Source organism: Hylobates moloch, unplaced genomic scaffold (genome assembly GCF_009828535.3).
Source record: "Hylobates moloch isolate HMO894 unplaced genomic scaffold, HMol_V3 SCAFFOLD_11, whole genome shotgun sequence".
NCBI lineage: Eukaryota > Metazoa > Chordata > Mammalia > Primates > Hylobatidae > Hylobates > Hylobates moloch.
Window position 1 is genome coordinate 68,595,463 of NW_026652286.1, and position 17,165 is coordinate 68,612,627.

At 38.1% G+C, this 17,165-nt stretch overlaps 1 protein-coding gene across 1 annotated transcript in view; it reads right to left on the reverse strand.

The window, feature by feature from the left end:
• Nucleotides 1–9,639: 9,639 nt before the first annotated feature.
• The window catches only part of MAML2 (mastermind like transcriptional coactivator 2), a 367,344-nt gene continuing 359,818 nt past the window's right edge, over nucleotides 9,640–17,165 (reverse strand). The window contains exon 5 of the mRNA XM_032167210.2: nucleotides 9,640–13,077. Within this exon, the coding sequence (XP_032023101.1) occupies nucleotides 12,062–13,077 (1,016 nt within the window). The 3' untranslated portion in view covers nucleotides 9,640–12,061. The remainder of the gene's footprint in view (nucleotides 13,078–17,165) is intronic.

Here is a 17,165-nt window from a genome sequence, read left to right on the forward strand (position 1 = left end):
TTTTAAAAATTCACTTTAAACTTTTTTTTCTAATGAAAGCAATTAAGGGAACAGATTTTGCTCCAATTCCTCAAGCAGCATACATATTCTATTATTGTTTACGTACAAGTTTGCTTGCCTTCCTTCCTTCCTTTCCTTCTTTTTTTCTTCTTTTTTTTTTTTTTGTGCCGTGTGTGTGCATTTTTTGGGTCTGGCTCTGTCACCCAGGCTGGAGTGCAGTGGTGCGATCTCTGCAACCTCTGCTTCCTGGGCTCAAGTGATCCTCCCACCTCAGCCTCCCGAGTAGCTTGGATTACAAGTGCACACCATCACATCCAGCTAATTTTATATCTATCTATCTATCTATCTATCTATCTATCTATCTATCTATCTATCATCTATCTATCTATCTATCTATCTATCTATCTATCTATCTATCTATCATCTATCTATCTATCTATCTATCATCTATCATCTATATCTATCTATCTCTCTCTATATAATTTTTATTTATTTACTTATTTTTTGTAGAGACAGGTTTTCACCATGTTGCCCAGGTGGTCTCGAACTCCTAAGCTTAATGGATCCCTCTACCTTGGCCTCCCAAAGTGCTGGGATTACAGCTGTGAGCCACCACATCTGGCGTAATTACAAGTATTTTCTATATTTTTAGTTTTGCCATCCACTCATGAGTTGTTTAGATTATTATTATTATTTTATTTATTTATTTATTTATTTATTTGAGGCAGAGTCTCACTCTGTCGGCCAGGCTGGAGTGCAGTGGCACGATCTCGGCTCCCTGCAACCTCTGCCTCCTGGGTTCAAGCAATCCTCCTGCCTCAGTCTCCCAAGTAGCTAGGATTACAGACATGTGCCACCACACCTGGCTAATTTTTGTATTTTTAATAGAGACGGGGTTTCACCATGTTAGCCAGGCTGGTCTCAAACTTCTGACCTCAGGTAATCCACCCACCTTGGCCTCCCAAAGTGCTGGGATTACAGGCATGAGCCACCACGCCCGGCCTAGATGATTTTTTTTTTTAATTTTAATTTTCAAATGTATGAAGTTTCATGTCATCTTTTAAAATTATTTCTAACAGGTGAATTGGGGAGAAGAATGTGATCACACTAATGTTGATTATTTGAAATTTAATGATGCTATTTTATGGCCTATAATGTTATCAATTATTATGAATCTTCCATGCTTAAAAAAAGTTTATTCTTCATTCACTATGGAAATTTATGTTGCTATTTCCAAGCTTCTACTTTATTTCTTTACATGTATTAAACAGGTTTTTATTTGTGCCTGCTATTTCTGAAAGCTGAAGCTTTTGTGGGTCTTGTTCTCATGTCTGTTGTTTATGCTGGTGCTCACTCATGATGCTTTGTTTACATATGTGTTTTGTGATTTTTGATGATGGATTTGATGCTGGTTTTCTTTGAAACTTTGTGGAAACTTTCTGAAGCTTTCTAAGAGAATTTGATTCTATTTTCTGCTGTTGTAGCCAACTGGGGACACCCCAAATAAAATTCTCTACTCAAATATTTTTTGACACACAAATTTTATGAATGCAAGCCCAAATGTATATGAATGCCCTCTGGTGGTTATGTGTTTTCAGGGGAAAATTTTTCCCCTTCATGACACAGCAGAGTTTATTTCGTTTTTACCCTTACTCAGTGGTTGTAATCTCATGGAGTGCCAGCTTTTTGTAGAGGATGTTTTTATTATAATCCTCATCTTGAGCATGCCCTAGCCTGTGTATCCTGTCCCCCATAACCTATGCAGTTGCCAAAATGTAGGTTCAAGGTCTCCAGAGTTCAACAAAAACTATCAGGGCAAAAGCTGTCATTGACACATATGTCCAGGGATTCATGATTTTTACTTCAAGTCTGGAAATGGCATATTTGTTACTTTGGTGGTAACCTACTGATCTATTTTTTAAATGCCACTTTATCTTTTTTTGTTTTCAAATGCCCTTATTGAGATATAAATCACACACATAAAATTTTCCACTTTAAAGTGTACAGGTCAGTGGTTTTTAGTATTTTTAGAGTTGTACAACCATTATTACTATCCAATTTTAGGGTATTTTCTTCACCCCAGAAAGAAATCTATACCCATTAGCAGTCATTCTTCACCTCACCCCCTAGCCCTAGGCAATCACTAATTTCCTTTCTGTCTCTATGGATTTGTCTATTTTGAATATTTTCTAAGATTTCAGTCATATATCATGCAGTGTTTTGTGATTGTCAGCTTTCACTGAGTATAATGTTCTCAGGATTCTTCTATGTTATAGCATGTATCCGTACTTAATTTCTTTTTATTGCCAAACAATACTCCACAATAAGAATGAATCAGCTTTTATTTATCCATTCATTAGCTGATAGACATTGGATTGTCTCTACTTTTGGCATTATGAATAATGCTGCTCTGAATATTCATGTACAGGTTTTCAAGTGGACAACATATGCTTTCATTTCTCTTGGTCATATACTTCAGAACAGAATTGCTGGGTTATAGGATAATGCTGTTTAACTTTTTTTTTTTCTTTTTTTGAGACAAGGTCTAGCTCTATCACCCAGGCTGGAGTGCAGTGGCACGATCTTGGCTTACTGCAACCTCTGCCTCCCAGGCTCAAGCCATCCTCCCACCTCAGCCTCCCAAGTAGCTGGGACTACAGGCATATGCCACCATGCAGGGCTAATTTTTGTGTTTTTTGTAGAAACAAGAGGTTTTGCCATGTTGCCCAGGCTGGTCTTGAACTTGTGAGTTGAAGCAATCTGCCTACCTCGGCCTCCAAAATTGCTGGGATTGCAGGCATGAGCCATTGCCCTCGGCCTGTTTAACCTTTTGAAGAACTTCTAGATCTTTTTCCAAGTGCCTGGACCATTTTACATTCCCACTAGCAGTGTATGGGAGTTCCAATTTCTGCACATTTTTGCAAACATTTGTTGTCTGTCTTTTTTATTATAGCCATCCTAGTTAAGTATGAAGTATTAATACTATCTCATTGTGGTTTTAATTTGCATTTCCCTGATGAATAATTATATTGAGCATCTTTTCCTGTGTCTATTGACCACTTGTATATCTTCTTTGGTAAAAAGCCCATGCAAATGCTTAGCGTATTTTTAAATTGGATTGTCTTTTTATAAAATTGTAAGAGTTTTAAAACTATTTTCAGATGCCTCTTATCAGATGTATAATTTATAAATAGCTTCTCCCATTCTATGGCCATTTTTCTATTTTCTTGATAGTGGCTTCGAAGCACAAAATTTTTTAATTTTGATGAAGCCCAATTTATCTAATTTTTCTTTTGTTGCTTATGTTTTTGGTGTCATATCTAAGAAACCATTGCCTAATTCAGGCTCATGAAGATTTACACCTATTTTCTTCCACGAGCTTTATAGTTTTAGTTCTTAATTTAGATCTATGAACCATTTTGAGTTAACTTTTGTATGTAGTGTAAGGTAGGGGTCCAACTTCATTCTTCTGCATGTGGATATCCAGCTGTCTCAGTACTATTTTTGAAAACACTGTCCTCTCCCCAACCCCGCCAATTGTCCTGGTACCTTGTCAAAACTCAAGTGACCATAAATGCGAAGAATAGACATACAGGTCCATGGAATAGAATTGAGAGTCTATTCCATGGATCTGTATGTCTATACTTATGCCAGTACCACAAAATCTTTATTTCTGTAGCTTTTTAGTAACTTTTGAAATTCCCATTTTATTTTTAAATCTAGTATTGGGACTTTCTGTGTATTTCATCTGCATCCTGCAATAACTCTAAATCAAAAACTATTTATTCATTTATTTACAGTAGAATGCCATTAGTGGTCATTCCAAATAACTGAGCTTTTTTCATTTCTAACTATCTATTTCAGGTATAAAAAGACACTTAAAATAAACAATATAACAACCATGTAGTCTCCATCCAGCTAAGAAAATAACATAACACAATTATAATAAAGCTCTCTGTGTACAATTTCCCAATCACAATTCTTATAATCCATTTATTCAAAGAGGATCAGCATCTTACATTTATGTTTATCATTTCTATGCGTATCTTTATACTCTTACTAATACTCTCATTTCCAACCACCTGCTCTACTATATATCCTCTCCTATAGAGGCTATACTTTAAATACTTGACACCCAGCCTCTCTTGAAGATCTGAAAGGCCATAAAACACAGTCAGAGCTAATGAGGTATAGTTAAAAGTCTCTAGCTTGGGTGATCTTTCCGAAAAGAAAATGTAAAGACTTGCTATAGGCAACATTTTTGCCCTTCATATTGTTTTCCTTTCCATTGTTTTTTTAGCTTGGAACATAGACAGGAGGCTGAGGTAATGATTCTTGTCATCATTGGTGACAAGAATGAGGAAAAAGGCTTTTATGCATACCCATTGCAGAGATGAAAGGTGAAAATAGCCTGAGTACCTGATAGCACTGTTAGACCCTTGTTCCTGGTCAAGATTGCCCACCCAGACCCCTTGTTCCACAAGACAAATACTACATTTCATCACATTCATGCCATTGATTATAAGACACATCATTATTCCCTATACCACTAAGAAAAGAAAATGCTATTATACAATAATATGCTATTTTCTCTTCACATCAATTGTAAATGATTACCTAATTTTACAAATAAAAATATGAAAAACTTGTGTTCTTAGAGCCAATGAAATATTTTAAAAACCCTTCTCTGTTTAAACCACCATCAGGTGGGGTTTCAAATACCTGCAATAAACAGTTTACTAATTGATACCATTCTGTAATAAATGGACAAATTTAGATTAAGTTAATGTATCTGAAAACAGAGAAGGAGGAAAATCAGGCTTTGCTGAGAAAGCTGCAGGCTTGTTATAGCAGACCTGGGCCAATGTATTGGCAGATGTATTCCTTTCCCTTTTTCTGTTCTGGTCTGTAATGCACTCCTTCAGACTATGTTCCAGCTGAGTTCAGCAAATGAGACACATTTCCTGGAGAGTGAAAGAAGATGAGTGAGGGTGGGGTTGTACTCCTTCTCCTCCCTCTCTGTCATAAGTGATGTTTCCATTAACAGCTGAAACTTCTCCCTGGATCTGGCTCCTACCAGACAGGCCAGCCGGTGTTGCAGCATCTGCTTAGTGATCCTGGCTCCTTGTCTTTTTGCCCTTGCATCCTAGAAGCTGTAGTGGCTTCTTGCTTTTGTTCATCTCTGAATGGTTCTCACCATTCTCTATTTGGCATCTCTGCTGTCTATCACCTGTGTAACCAATTCCTTGCATTAAAATCTCCCTGACACATGAAATATTTGGATTGGTTTTCACTTCTCTGATTAGAAATCAATTGAGACTTTTTAAAAGAATGTTGAATTCTCAATCCTAAGCTAAAGTTATTGCATACTAAGTCAGAGAGATAGGGATGTTAGCAAGAGATATGACTGGCACCCGAGAGAATTCTGATTCTCTGGGCCCCTCCCAAGCACCTAATATAATATACTCTCTGAGGAAAGAGACAATTATTCTCAATGTAAAACAATTATTCTCAATGTAAAATGCAACTGGCATGCATCCTGAGGACAGAAAGTTTTTTTTTTTTTTTTTTTTTTTTTTTTGAGACAGAGTCTCGCTCTGTCACCCAGGCTGGAGTGCAGTGGCGCAATCTCGGCTCACTGCAAGCTCCGCCTCCCGGGTTCACGCCATTCTTCTGCCTCAGCCTCTCCGAGTAGCTGGGACTACAGGCGCCCGCCACCACGCCCGGCTAATTTTTTGTATTTTTAGTAGAGACGGGGTTTCACCGTGGTCTCGATCTCCTGACCTCGTGATCCGCCCGCCTCGGCCTCCCAAAGTGCTGGGATTACAAGCGTGAGCCACCGCGCCCGGCCGAAAGTTTTTATGTCTCTTCTCCCCCAAACTGTTGATTCGAAAGCTCAAGGGCAAAATATTTTTACTCTTAAGATGCTATCTATACATTTTAGTTTCTCTTCCAAGTAGAACTTATCATTACCATTATCCTTTTCTCTTTCCATACTGAATGATTATTGTATACACTGGAGGTGAATAAACATCATCTTTTGGGCTTAGGTTGCTGGTCCATCTTTACTTGGCAAAAGAGTTTACCTCACCTAGGTGTGCTGGTCTAGGAGGTGAATGCAGCAAATAGATGAGATTTAGATTGTCTCTCTATAGGAAGAAGGTGAGTGTGTTTGGATTATTAGTGAGATCTTATAATTTAAGATATGGGGAATACAGTGTGTATGAAAATAGGGCAGCCAGAAAAAGGTAGTAAACATTTGTGAGGTTTTTTTTTTTTTACATCTATTTCTTGTATTTATTTATTTTTTTCCCCTGACAATAACAACCTGATTTTCCTTTGAGAAATTACCCCTTTCTCACCCTCAGCCCATTTGGTTTGGGTGGTATTAACACTACTTCTGCCTACAGGGATAGGCATTTGATTCAGGCCTGGCCAATCAGTACACTGTACCTCCTTGGCCAAAGTGATTGTTCAGGGATGGGCACACACCCTAATTAAACTCTGTGAGACACAGAGTTAGGTCTTTTGAAAGGAAAACATTCACTCTGTTTATGCTGAACATGGACTTATGAGGATGTTAAATCTGGAGCTTGTCAACCACTTTGCCAATATAAGAGAAGGGCATGCCCAAGGATAGAGACAAGACACAGGGAAGCAAAGGCGAGAGACGTAAAAGAACCAATTCTTGATGACATTGTTGAGCTGCTGTATACAGCCATGCCTAAATCCAGTATCTCCCAGAAGTTTTAGTTACGTTAAGCAGTACATTCTTTTTTCTAGGCCTATTGGAGACATGTTTTCTTTCCATCCTTTCTCCCATCCTTCTATCCTCTTTTTGCTAAAAGAACCCCAAAAGAAGTTTCTATATATGTAGGCAGTATTGTATATATTATTGTCTCTTTCCTACCCTTCCTCCTCCCTTTTGCTGAAAGAATCCTAAGTATTGTAGAAAGCATTTGTATATTCTTGCACATCCTAGAGCTGAAGGTGACTTAAATTTGATAAAAGGGAATTTAAGATGCTGTTTATGTAAACAAACAGAAGCTCTCTATATTATTGCACGCAGATCAGCATTTTGGTTTTAAAAACCTAAGCAACAGCATTTTGATTTTTAAAATCTAAGGTCAATATGTTTTCTTAATTCTCATGGTACAAGGTTTTAGTTATTTTATTGCTACCAGTGAAGCTGATCCTAGGACACTCCTGGTACTTCATCTATGATATTTGGCTCTGTGTCCCCACACAAATCTCATCTCAAATAGTAATCTCCATGTGTTGAGAGGGACCTGTTGGGAGGTGATTGGATCATGGGGTGGTTCCCCCATGCTGTTCTTGTGATAGTGCGGGAGTTCACATGAGATCTGATGGTTTAAAAATGGCAATTTCCACTGTGCATTTTCTCTCCTGCCATCATGTAAGACGTATCTGCTTCCCCATTTGCCTTCCACCATGATCGTAAGTTTCCTGAGGCCTCCTCAGCCATACAGCACTGTGAGTCAATTAAGCCTCTTTTCTTTATAAATTACCCAGTCTCAGGTAGTATCTTTATAGCAGCACGAGAACAGGAACTTAGGAAGGATATTAGAAGCTGTTACACTGCCATTTACAAATCACAAGAGTTCATTAATATATACCCAATGGAGTATATTACTCAAAATACTGGTTTTCTCCTAAAATAAAATTTCTTTATTTTAGAAAGGATGCTAGTGAGTCTTTTTTTGGCTAATTTTCTACTTAGTTTTGGAAGAAAATCTAACAAAAGGTTTTAGAGTTGAAAGGGAATATAGTGTTATTTCAGCCCCAAACCCTCTTTTTTGGGGTGCGAAAAGTCACAGAAATGTAAAAGAGAAATTGTGGATAAAATGATTAACAATTTGAACAGCCTTTGGCAACTAAAGGTTGGGAAGGAGCTGAGTTTTTCTCTCTTTTGTACTTGCTTTTCCACTCTCAGTTCTACTTCCATGGCTACACAATGGGGTTCATAGATAATTTTGTAGTTACACATTTTTCTCTTAATCTGTATATATATTATTTTTTTTTAAATGTGGATTTTGTTTTTTTCCTATCTGACCTTCCAGGCTCATTGGAATAGGGACTATATAAAAATGTCAATTTCAGGCTGGGTGCAGTGGCTCATGCCTGTAATCCCAACACTTTGGGAGGCCAAGAGGGGTAGATCACGAGGTCAGGAGATCGAGACCATCCTGGCTAACATGGTGAAACCCCGTCTCTACTAAAAATACAAAAAATTAGCCAGGCATGGTGGCGGATGCCTGCAGTCCCAGCTACTCAGGAGGCTGAGGCAGGAGAATGGCATGAAACCGGGAGGTGGAGCTTGCAGTGAGCAGAGATCACACCACTGCACTCCAGAGTGGGCGACAGAGCGAGACTCCGTCTCAAAAAAAAAAAATTTCAATTTCATTATTGGTTTATTAATAATGCTAATAACAAAGATAATGTCACATACCTTTTTAGTAGAAGGGAAAGGGATAATGAGAGCTTAACAACATATTTAGACAGCAGAGCAGGAGAATTTGGAATGGTTCTTCTTGCCTTCTCTAAAGGCCCATCTTATTCTCAACCTCCTTGACTCTCAAGAAGGGCTACGTAAATACGTCCAGTCGGGCTGTGTTTACCTAGCCTGTGTTCACTAGCCTGGTCTGACCAAATGCCACACAGCAGGCCAGGCAAACGCCCATAGTGCCTGAGAATTAGGTTGTATTTCCCTAGTATTTAGTAGATGCCATGCATGTAGAATGTTAATACAAACTTTTTAAGTCAACTAAAGAACACTGAAACAAGTCAACATTTCACTCGTTTAGAAGCTTCCTAGAGACTAAACTTGCCTTTAAGTACCCATTATTATGAATAGTTTTCAGAACTTTGTATAATGAAGCAACAATATTGTTGATGACTGAAAGTATGATTTCACACAGGATAACAATTTCTGAATTTTTTTTTTTTTTTTTTTTGAGATGGAGTCTCACTCTGTTGCCAGGCTGGAGTGCAGGGGCACAATCTGGGCTCACTGCAACCTCCGCCTCCTGGGTTCAAGTGATTCTCCTGCCTCAGCCTCTAGAGGAGCTGGGACTACAGGTGCCCGCCACCACACCTGGCTAATTTTTTGTATTTTTAGTAGAGATGAGGTTTCACCATGTTGGTCAGGATGGTCTCGATCTCTTGACCTCGTTATCCACCCGCCTTGGCCTCCCAAAATGCTGGGATTATAGGCATGAGCCATCACGCCTGGCCTACTTCTGAATTTTTTAAAACAGTTTTTTACACATGAAATTATACACAATACAACATACTTGTTTTACAAGTTGAAATAGTTACCATTGTGGTACGTTTACAGTAATGCAGGTAATATTAGTGCATTCACTTAGAGCAGAGTTATTTATCTTCATAGGGCTTAACACAAAGCCAAGACCAAATTATTTGCTTAAACTGCTTTCTAGTCTTTGACTTAAAACAAAAAAGAAAAATTACTTCTACCTCCTCTCTATGTCAGGATGATAAACAGTGCTAACAATTAAGTGGTCTGGTATTTCTATAAATGGCAGATTGTATTCCAATAGCTCTTAAGTTGTAAATCTTAAAGTTTTAGCTAAATATGTCTATCAAATTGTCGTTATCTCTGCTTTCAGGAAAATTATGTCATCTTTGGTAATAGGCTGCTAAAAAACAAACTACAGACTACACACCATGTTTTCCCAAAGAATCCTGTATTTTAATGAATAGCTGAATAAATAGACATTAATTATGAAATTCACATTAAGATAGAAGAAAATCCAAACATTCTGATTGCTTTATCTCTTAAATTTGATAACTACTACAAAACATACTATTTATGTTAGGGCAAAAATAAGCCGACTCACAGGAGTGTAACTGGGAAGTGCTGGCAGATATATACAGTAACATGGAGGAGCCATACAATAAAAGCGTTTATATGTACATCTTTTTTTTTTTCTTTTTGTATGGAGAAATGCTGCCTTATAAAATGGGAAAACACACAGTAGACTACATGCAACAAGGACCAATACAATGTGCACAGCAGAAGACTCAAATAAGACATAAGAACTATGGGTTTAAAAAAGAATTTGGGAGCAGGACAAAAAACAAGGATTGAAACCTGGAATGCTTTCTTATTGAGGTTTCAGAATATAAATTTGTCTAACAAGCCTCTTGATAGTTTTCAAAAGTTCCCACTCAACCACCTATGGTTTAAGTGTAGAGCTAAAAATAAACCATCATATTATACAAAACTTTGCATATTAGCATACAAAAGGTAGCAATTTACTTTTTGTATAAAATATAACCTTTTGATAGTATATTTATTTCACATATGTATAAATATAACCCAAAGAATATGTTTTAAGTATTTCTACCAAAATATTCTTTACAAAAGTTTACAAAACAAGTAATTTATTTATATTTACAACCTAGCACAGGAAAGATTCTGGGCCAGTGATGTTGGTATTGTAAAGAAGGAGAGTGCTTCCAGACAGTTTAAAGACTGGGAGAGAGCTTTGCAGAATTTTCAAAGTGTGTTCTTTTTCTTTGAACAGATATTGAAAGACTTGGTTATTAAATAACTTCAGCTAAATTACATTTGATATTTGAATATGTGGCCATAGAACTGAAAGGGCTGAAGATAACCTTTGCTCCTCTGTAATTAGGAAAATGACAGTGATATTTTGCATTCATTCCAAATCAGCACACGTCTTCCCCATTTTACAGCTGAACTGTATGTGGACACTAAGGTTAAATGACTCAACAAAAACTCTTTAATACAGTGCTCAGCCCTGAGGGACAAAACCTGGATATGAAGAGTTCATCTAGCATGTGGTAATGATTCATCACATCAGGGACAGAAGAACAAACAGAATGCTCCTAACGGACCACATTCCATTTTGCTGCTCACCCAAATCCAAATAATATGTCCAATGAAGGACAAATTGTTTTCCCTCTTGATTATGCTTTCCTTCAAACTCCGTGAAATACATTTGTACACACTGGTACTTGCCACCCCTGGTTCTTATCTCCAACCAAAACATGATACTTTCTAATCTCAGTTTTATTCTCCAAACTTCCTTTTCTTATAAACCAGCCTCAGTCATCAAAATGAGTAGGGAGGATGAGGCTCAATTTCACTCAGCTTGGGAACAAATCAGCAGGCATCAATCATAATAAGCAACATCCCAGGTTATTTGTAGCCAAATAAATCTTATTTATAGCAATGTCCAGTGGTTTTTTTAAAAAAGTGAAATCCAGTGCAGAGAGGTGTGCACCAATATTTCAGTATGATTAGGACAAGTCTTTGTTATATCTAAAATTTCATTTGGAATGGATTCAGATATTGGTTGTGGAAGCCAAAATCAAATTGCACAGCTCTATATTTTTGTTTAATCACTAGACACAGCATCCCACTGAAGTAGAGGATTGTGGGAAAATTGTAAAAGTGAGGAGTGAATATGGGGAAGAAATTCTGTAATTCACTGGATGTTTTCTAGGTTCTCTGGCTTTTTCTTTATTCGTATACTGTTTGGTTACTCCAAACAAACCTATAACATTTCAATCTATTCTGCAAGCTTCAGGAAAATTAAATGAAAAGACACAGTGGGAAGATTAAACCATACCTATCTTAGAGCAAATTAAGGAGTTTGTTGCTTGGAACTAGTACCTCCTCATGACATGGGGTTTAAATAAACTACAAGTTCTATTACCTTTTTTATTTTCCAGGGAAAAAGAAACTTGGGAAGGCTATTTTACACAATTAATTACACATTGACACCACAGTTCTGTTTGGATAAATTGGATACTGTGTCCTGGAGTTTAGACAGGGAAAAGTGATCCCAATGTTTTACTTTCAGGTGTAAGATTTAAAACAAGAATTTGGACCAAAATGTTCATCGTTGCAGTTACTTTCTGCTTTCCATTTTTAAGCACGTTATCTTCATGTAGTCCACCTGAACATCAACAGTTCAGCCTCTACAGAGTTTCTGTAAAATACTGCCTTTTAGAGCTTGGAGTTTGTAAATTGTTTTCCCTTTCTTCTTTAGGAATTGTTCCCCAAGATTTCATCAAGATTGATGTCTTTCATCCAGTCATCATTACCAGGCTCTGTCTTCAATAAAGAATCAATGAAATCAGCATCACTGTTTAGGGCGGGGCCCATGTTATCAGTTTGTTGGCTGAGGAAGTCAAAAGCTAAGTCACTGCTGTGGTCAGTTCCTTGAAAAGCCCTGGAACTTTGGTTGGGTGAAGGAAAATTGCTGGGCGTCAGGGATGGTGGCTGGTTGATGCCCGTCCTCGACTGATTCAACCCTGTTCCTGACTGATTCAAATTAGGCAAAATCTGTGTGCTTAGCTGATTGGGTCTGAGATTCAGACCCCTGAGGGGACCCATGGTTTGCCCATTTAGTGTTTGGCTCATTTGGTTCATGGGTCTCATTTGCACTGCTGGTGTTAACTGGTTAGGAGGAGCCACTGCCCTCTGGGAAAATTGCTGGCTACCTACTGCCTGTTGCAGTGACTGATTTGGGGTATAGGCTGCAGGTGTACCTGTGGGGAAGCGGACTCCTGCAGATGTCAGGGCTTCTTGCTGTTTGCTTGTTGCTTCTTGAGAGGCCCAGTTTGGTGCAGTTGTGTTGGATGTGATCATTACGTTTGATGTTCTCTGTGGTGGCATGCTTGCCATACTATGGGTTAAATTTGGTCTCAATTGTTGTGAATTGCCAACGGATCCAGCTCCAAAAGTGGCTACATTGTTATTATTACTTGGCCCTAAGGTAGGTGGCCGTGACATCATAGGGTTGTTCTGATTTGCTATCAATTGCTTTGGGTTTCTCTGTTGGGTCAATTGATTCATTCCTGAAGTGACACTGTATGTGCTAGGTTGATTACAAGGCAGATTTCCATACATCCCCATGTTCTGAACTGCTGTAGATAATGATGGCATTCTTGTCCCATGAGAAGTAGACAGGAGGCTGGAATTGGGAGTTAAAATGGTGTGTGTTGAAACTGGGTTTGCCAAAGCCTGGTTAGAGTTTAAGCTTATTGTGGATGAGCCACCTGAGAAAAAGAAGAGAATTTTATTAGTTCATAACAGTATGTTATCTCCTCTGTAATTGCACTTTTCAATAACTCATCAATCTGAAACTGCTTTCAGGTGTAAGACAATTTAGGCAAAATAATCATCAAATAAATTATATAAAAGGAACAAGACAGCTCTTGGGAGGAAGGAGCACCTGAGGTCACTCGTTGGTTCAAAAGAAGAAGACTAAATTACAAAAAGAAGACTAAAATAGAATAGTTCTATCTTGTAGGTTTTATTTTATTCCTCTTCTGAAGTCATTGAAGGGAGGTAATAATCAATCTTCCATTTTGAATTAGCTTCACTATGTTCCAAGTCCAGAGGCTATAGTCTTGATTAGTCAGCTCTCATGAAATCCATGTTACTGTTTACCCCAGGTCCAAATGAGAAAGTGTGGATGAATGCTACACATGGCTCCTAGATTAATATTCCCAAACTATGGCCTTGAAAATCATGTCCCATTCTTTGAATCATCCCCATTCAAGAAGCTACCCCAGTGACTCTCCAGTGTTCAAAGGGTAAATCTCCATCTCTTTAAACATCTGGAATTCAATGCTCTAGAAATTATCTCCATAAAGAAAATCTTCAGTTCCAGGAGGTGTAGTTACTATCAAATTGTTACTCAATGCACTGTGAGCCACCTTTGCTTATGGCATTTCCCTTCCTCACTGAGCCCTATCTTTTCCTCAAGGCTCAGTCTAAGGCCGAAGCTCCTCCATTAAGCTTTCTTTTATCTTCCAGCCTCCTTTCTCCAGCAGTATTTGCCCTTTGAATCTTTCATTTAGCACTTAGTATTGGGCAATCTGTGGAGCCTCAAAGTGCCTGCCAGTTAAACTGATGCCTGTCAATAACTGATAGGATATTGATAGAGACCCAGGAGGCAGACAAGGGTCTCCCCGCTACCTTCAAACCTAATACAGCCTGAAGGCTGAAAAACTGGACTGCTGGTCCTGGATGAAGCCCGTTTCTGACTCTTTCTGAATAATGCCCACCTGTGCGCTGGGAAGACAGGGTGGAGCCTCGGGAAGTTCGTGCCATTTGCAGCAGTGAGGAGCCTGGCCTCTCCTGTTCCTGTGCGGTGACCTGGAATTCAATCTGTGAGGTGGGAAACCTGCTAGCAGGACTCTCTCTCACTTTGCCAAGAGTTATTTTTCCTTTTTGCCCAATAAATTCCATTTTTCCTCATCCTTCTATGTGTCCACAAGCCTAATCTTTCCTGGCCATGTGACGAGAGCCTGGTTTTAGCTGAACTAAGGAGAAAGTTCTGCAACAATATGGAACAAGTGCCTAAGCCACAGGCTGTGTAATAAGAAGCTCCACACAACAGATAGTGACTAACCAACACATTGAAATCTTCTTGACTTCTGGAGGTTAAAGTCATCACGAGGAAACATTTTTGGAGGCAAAGATGATCAGAGAGGCCCAGAGAGTCAGAGATTCTGAGAAATACAGCACTAAACACACATAAGAATATCACAATGTCAGTGGATGGGGAGAGCATGTCTGCAATTGTAAACGTGGGCTATCCCCTGCTGCTTAAGGACACCTAGGTGGTATACATCCTGAAAGACTGAGGGCCAAATGAACACATTAGCCTCGCTATTTATTTATAAATATGCCCCCAACTAGACTACATACCCCTTGAAGGCAAGAACAGTCTCTTGTATCTCCTTGTATCCGTGTAGTGCATTGTGTAGTGGGCAGTGTTTGATGAAGAGAGATAGCCAGGTAGGAGACACTTGAACAATAACTGAGAGGACATACAATGCCAATAAGATTAAGCAATATCATCTTTGTATCTGAAAGTTTCATATCAAGGGAATTTATATTTTGAAAATGCTGTGGAAAAAAATGTAGAGGTTTTAAAAATTATCACCTGTAGTTGCCCTGTATTTTAATGATATGCCCTGAGAAGGTTTATAAGGAAAACAAACTTTTTAAACAACCAGAATAAACAGAATTTCCACAAAGATCACAAAATAATAACAGTTAATGTTTAAAACCTCTTAACAGGTGACAGAGATTGTTCCAGGTGCTTTTCATACTCCATTTTTAATATCAAAACCTGGGAAAGGTAATTATTGTACCAAGATTAAAATAAAAAATGATTTTAAAAAGAGTCTGTATTGTGTTTAGTTGCTTATTTCATTATCAGAAGACATGGGAAACGCAATGCTCTAGAATACTGATTCTGACCCACTTAAGTGTCAGCAGTTGGATGCTAAGGATTTCTCCCTTAGAAAAACGCCAGTATTCACTGTGGAAGAGACTGCTAGGTGCCTACCCAATATCCAACCTCTCTATATTCCTTAGAAACAGAGCTTTGGTTTTAGAAACAGAGCCTTCTTTAGAAACAGAGCAATGTGGTCAGCTGAAAAACCACATTTCCCGAACTTCCTTGTAGATGGGGTGGGCAGGAGGGTCCAGGTGAATACGTTCTGGCTAAGGGAATCAGATTTCTTTTCTTTCCTCTTCCTACCCAGAATACAAGTATGAGACTAGTGATGTGGTAGCTACCAGGCAGCCCTTAGGATAGAAGCCACATGCTAAAAGAGATGGAGTGGAAAGATAAAAGCTGCTTGAAATCCAGCAAGCCAGCCCTAGACTACTGGCCCTGGGATCCTTTTATATGAGTAGGAAAAGAAAAACCTAAATATCCACCTTGAATTTTGTATAGTATTCCAAAGGGCACCCAGCTTTTTCAAAGCTCACTCATAGGCCATGGTATTAAAAAACCATGTTTCAAGTATAGTGTGCACTGCATAACAATGTTTGGTCAATGAAGGACTGCATGTATGACAGTGGTCCCATAAGATTATAGTGGAGCTGAAAAATTCCTATGGCTGTGTTTTAGAGGACACTCTAAAATAATTATTAAATGCATTCACTCACCACTCACTGACACCCAGTGTGACTTTCAGTCCTGTAAGCTCCATTCATGGTGAGTGCCCTACACATATGTACCCTTTTTTATCTTCTTTTATCATATATAAAAAGCATAGTAAATGTTTTACATTGTTATCATAGGAGGTGACAGCTCCATGTGTGTTATTGTTCCTGAACACCTTCCAGTGGGTCAAGATGTGGTGGATGACAGTGATATTGATGATCCTGACCCTGTACAGGCCTTGGCTAATGTGTGTTTGTGTGTGTTTGTGTCTTAGTTTAAAAAAAAGTTCAAAAAATAAAAACATAAAATTTTTAAAAAATTTTAAGTGAAATAAGCCAGGCACAGAACCATATGTTCTCATTCATATGTGCAAGCTAAGTTGCTCTCATAGAAGTAGAGAGTAGAATTGTGGTTTCCAGAGGTGGGGAGGATGTGGGGAGAAAAAGCTAGAGAGAAGATGGTTAATGGATACAAAATTACAGCTAGATAGGAGGAAGAAGTCCTGGTGTTCTATAGCACTCTAGGATGACTAGAGTTAAGGATAATTTATACTATGTTTTCAAATACCAAGAAGAGGATTTTGAATGTTCCCAACACAAAGAAATGATAAATGTTTGATGTAATGCTTATGCTAACAACCCTGATCTGATCATTACACACTGTTTACATACATCAAAATATCCTACTGTACCCCATATATATGAACAATTATATGTCAATTAAAAATAATTTAAAAATTGCAAGAAAATAGAAAAAAGCTTCTAGAATAAGGATATGGAGAAAAATATTTTTGTACAGCTGTACAATGTGATTGTATTTTAAGCTGTGTTATCACAAAAGTTTAAAAGTTTAAACAATTTAAAAGTTGTAAAGCAAAGCAAAAAAATTAATGTATAAGTTAATTTATTATTAAAGAAAGAAATTTTTAAAAATCAGTTTAGTGCAGCCTAAGTGTACAGTGTTTATAAGGTCCACAGTAGTGTACAGTGATGTCCTAGGCCTTTGCATTCACATGACACTCACTCACTGACACCCAGTGCAACTTCCAGTCCTGCAAGCTCCAATCACGGTGAGGGCCCTATACAAATGTACCATTTTGTGTCTTTTTAATTATATTTTACTGTACCTTTTCTATGTTTAGATACACACATACTTACCATTGTGTTATAACTGCCT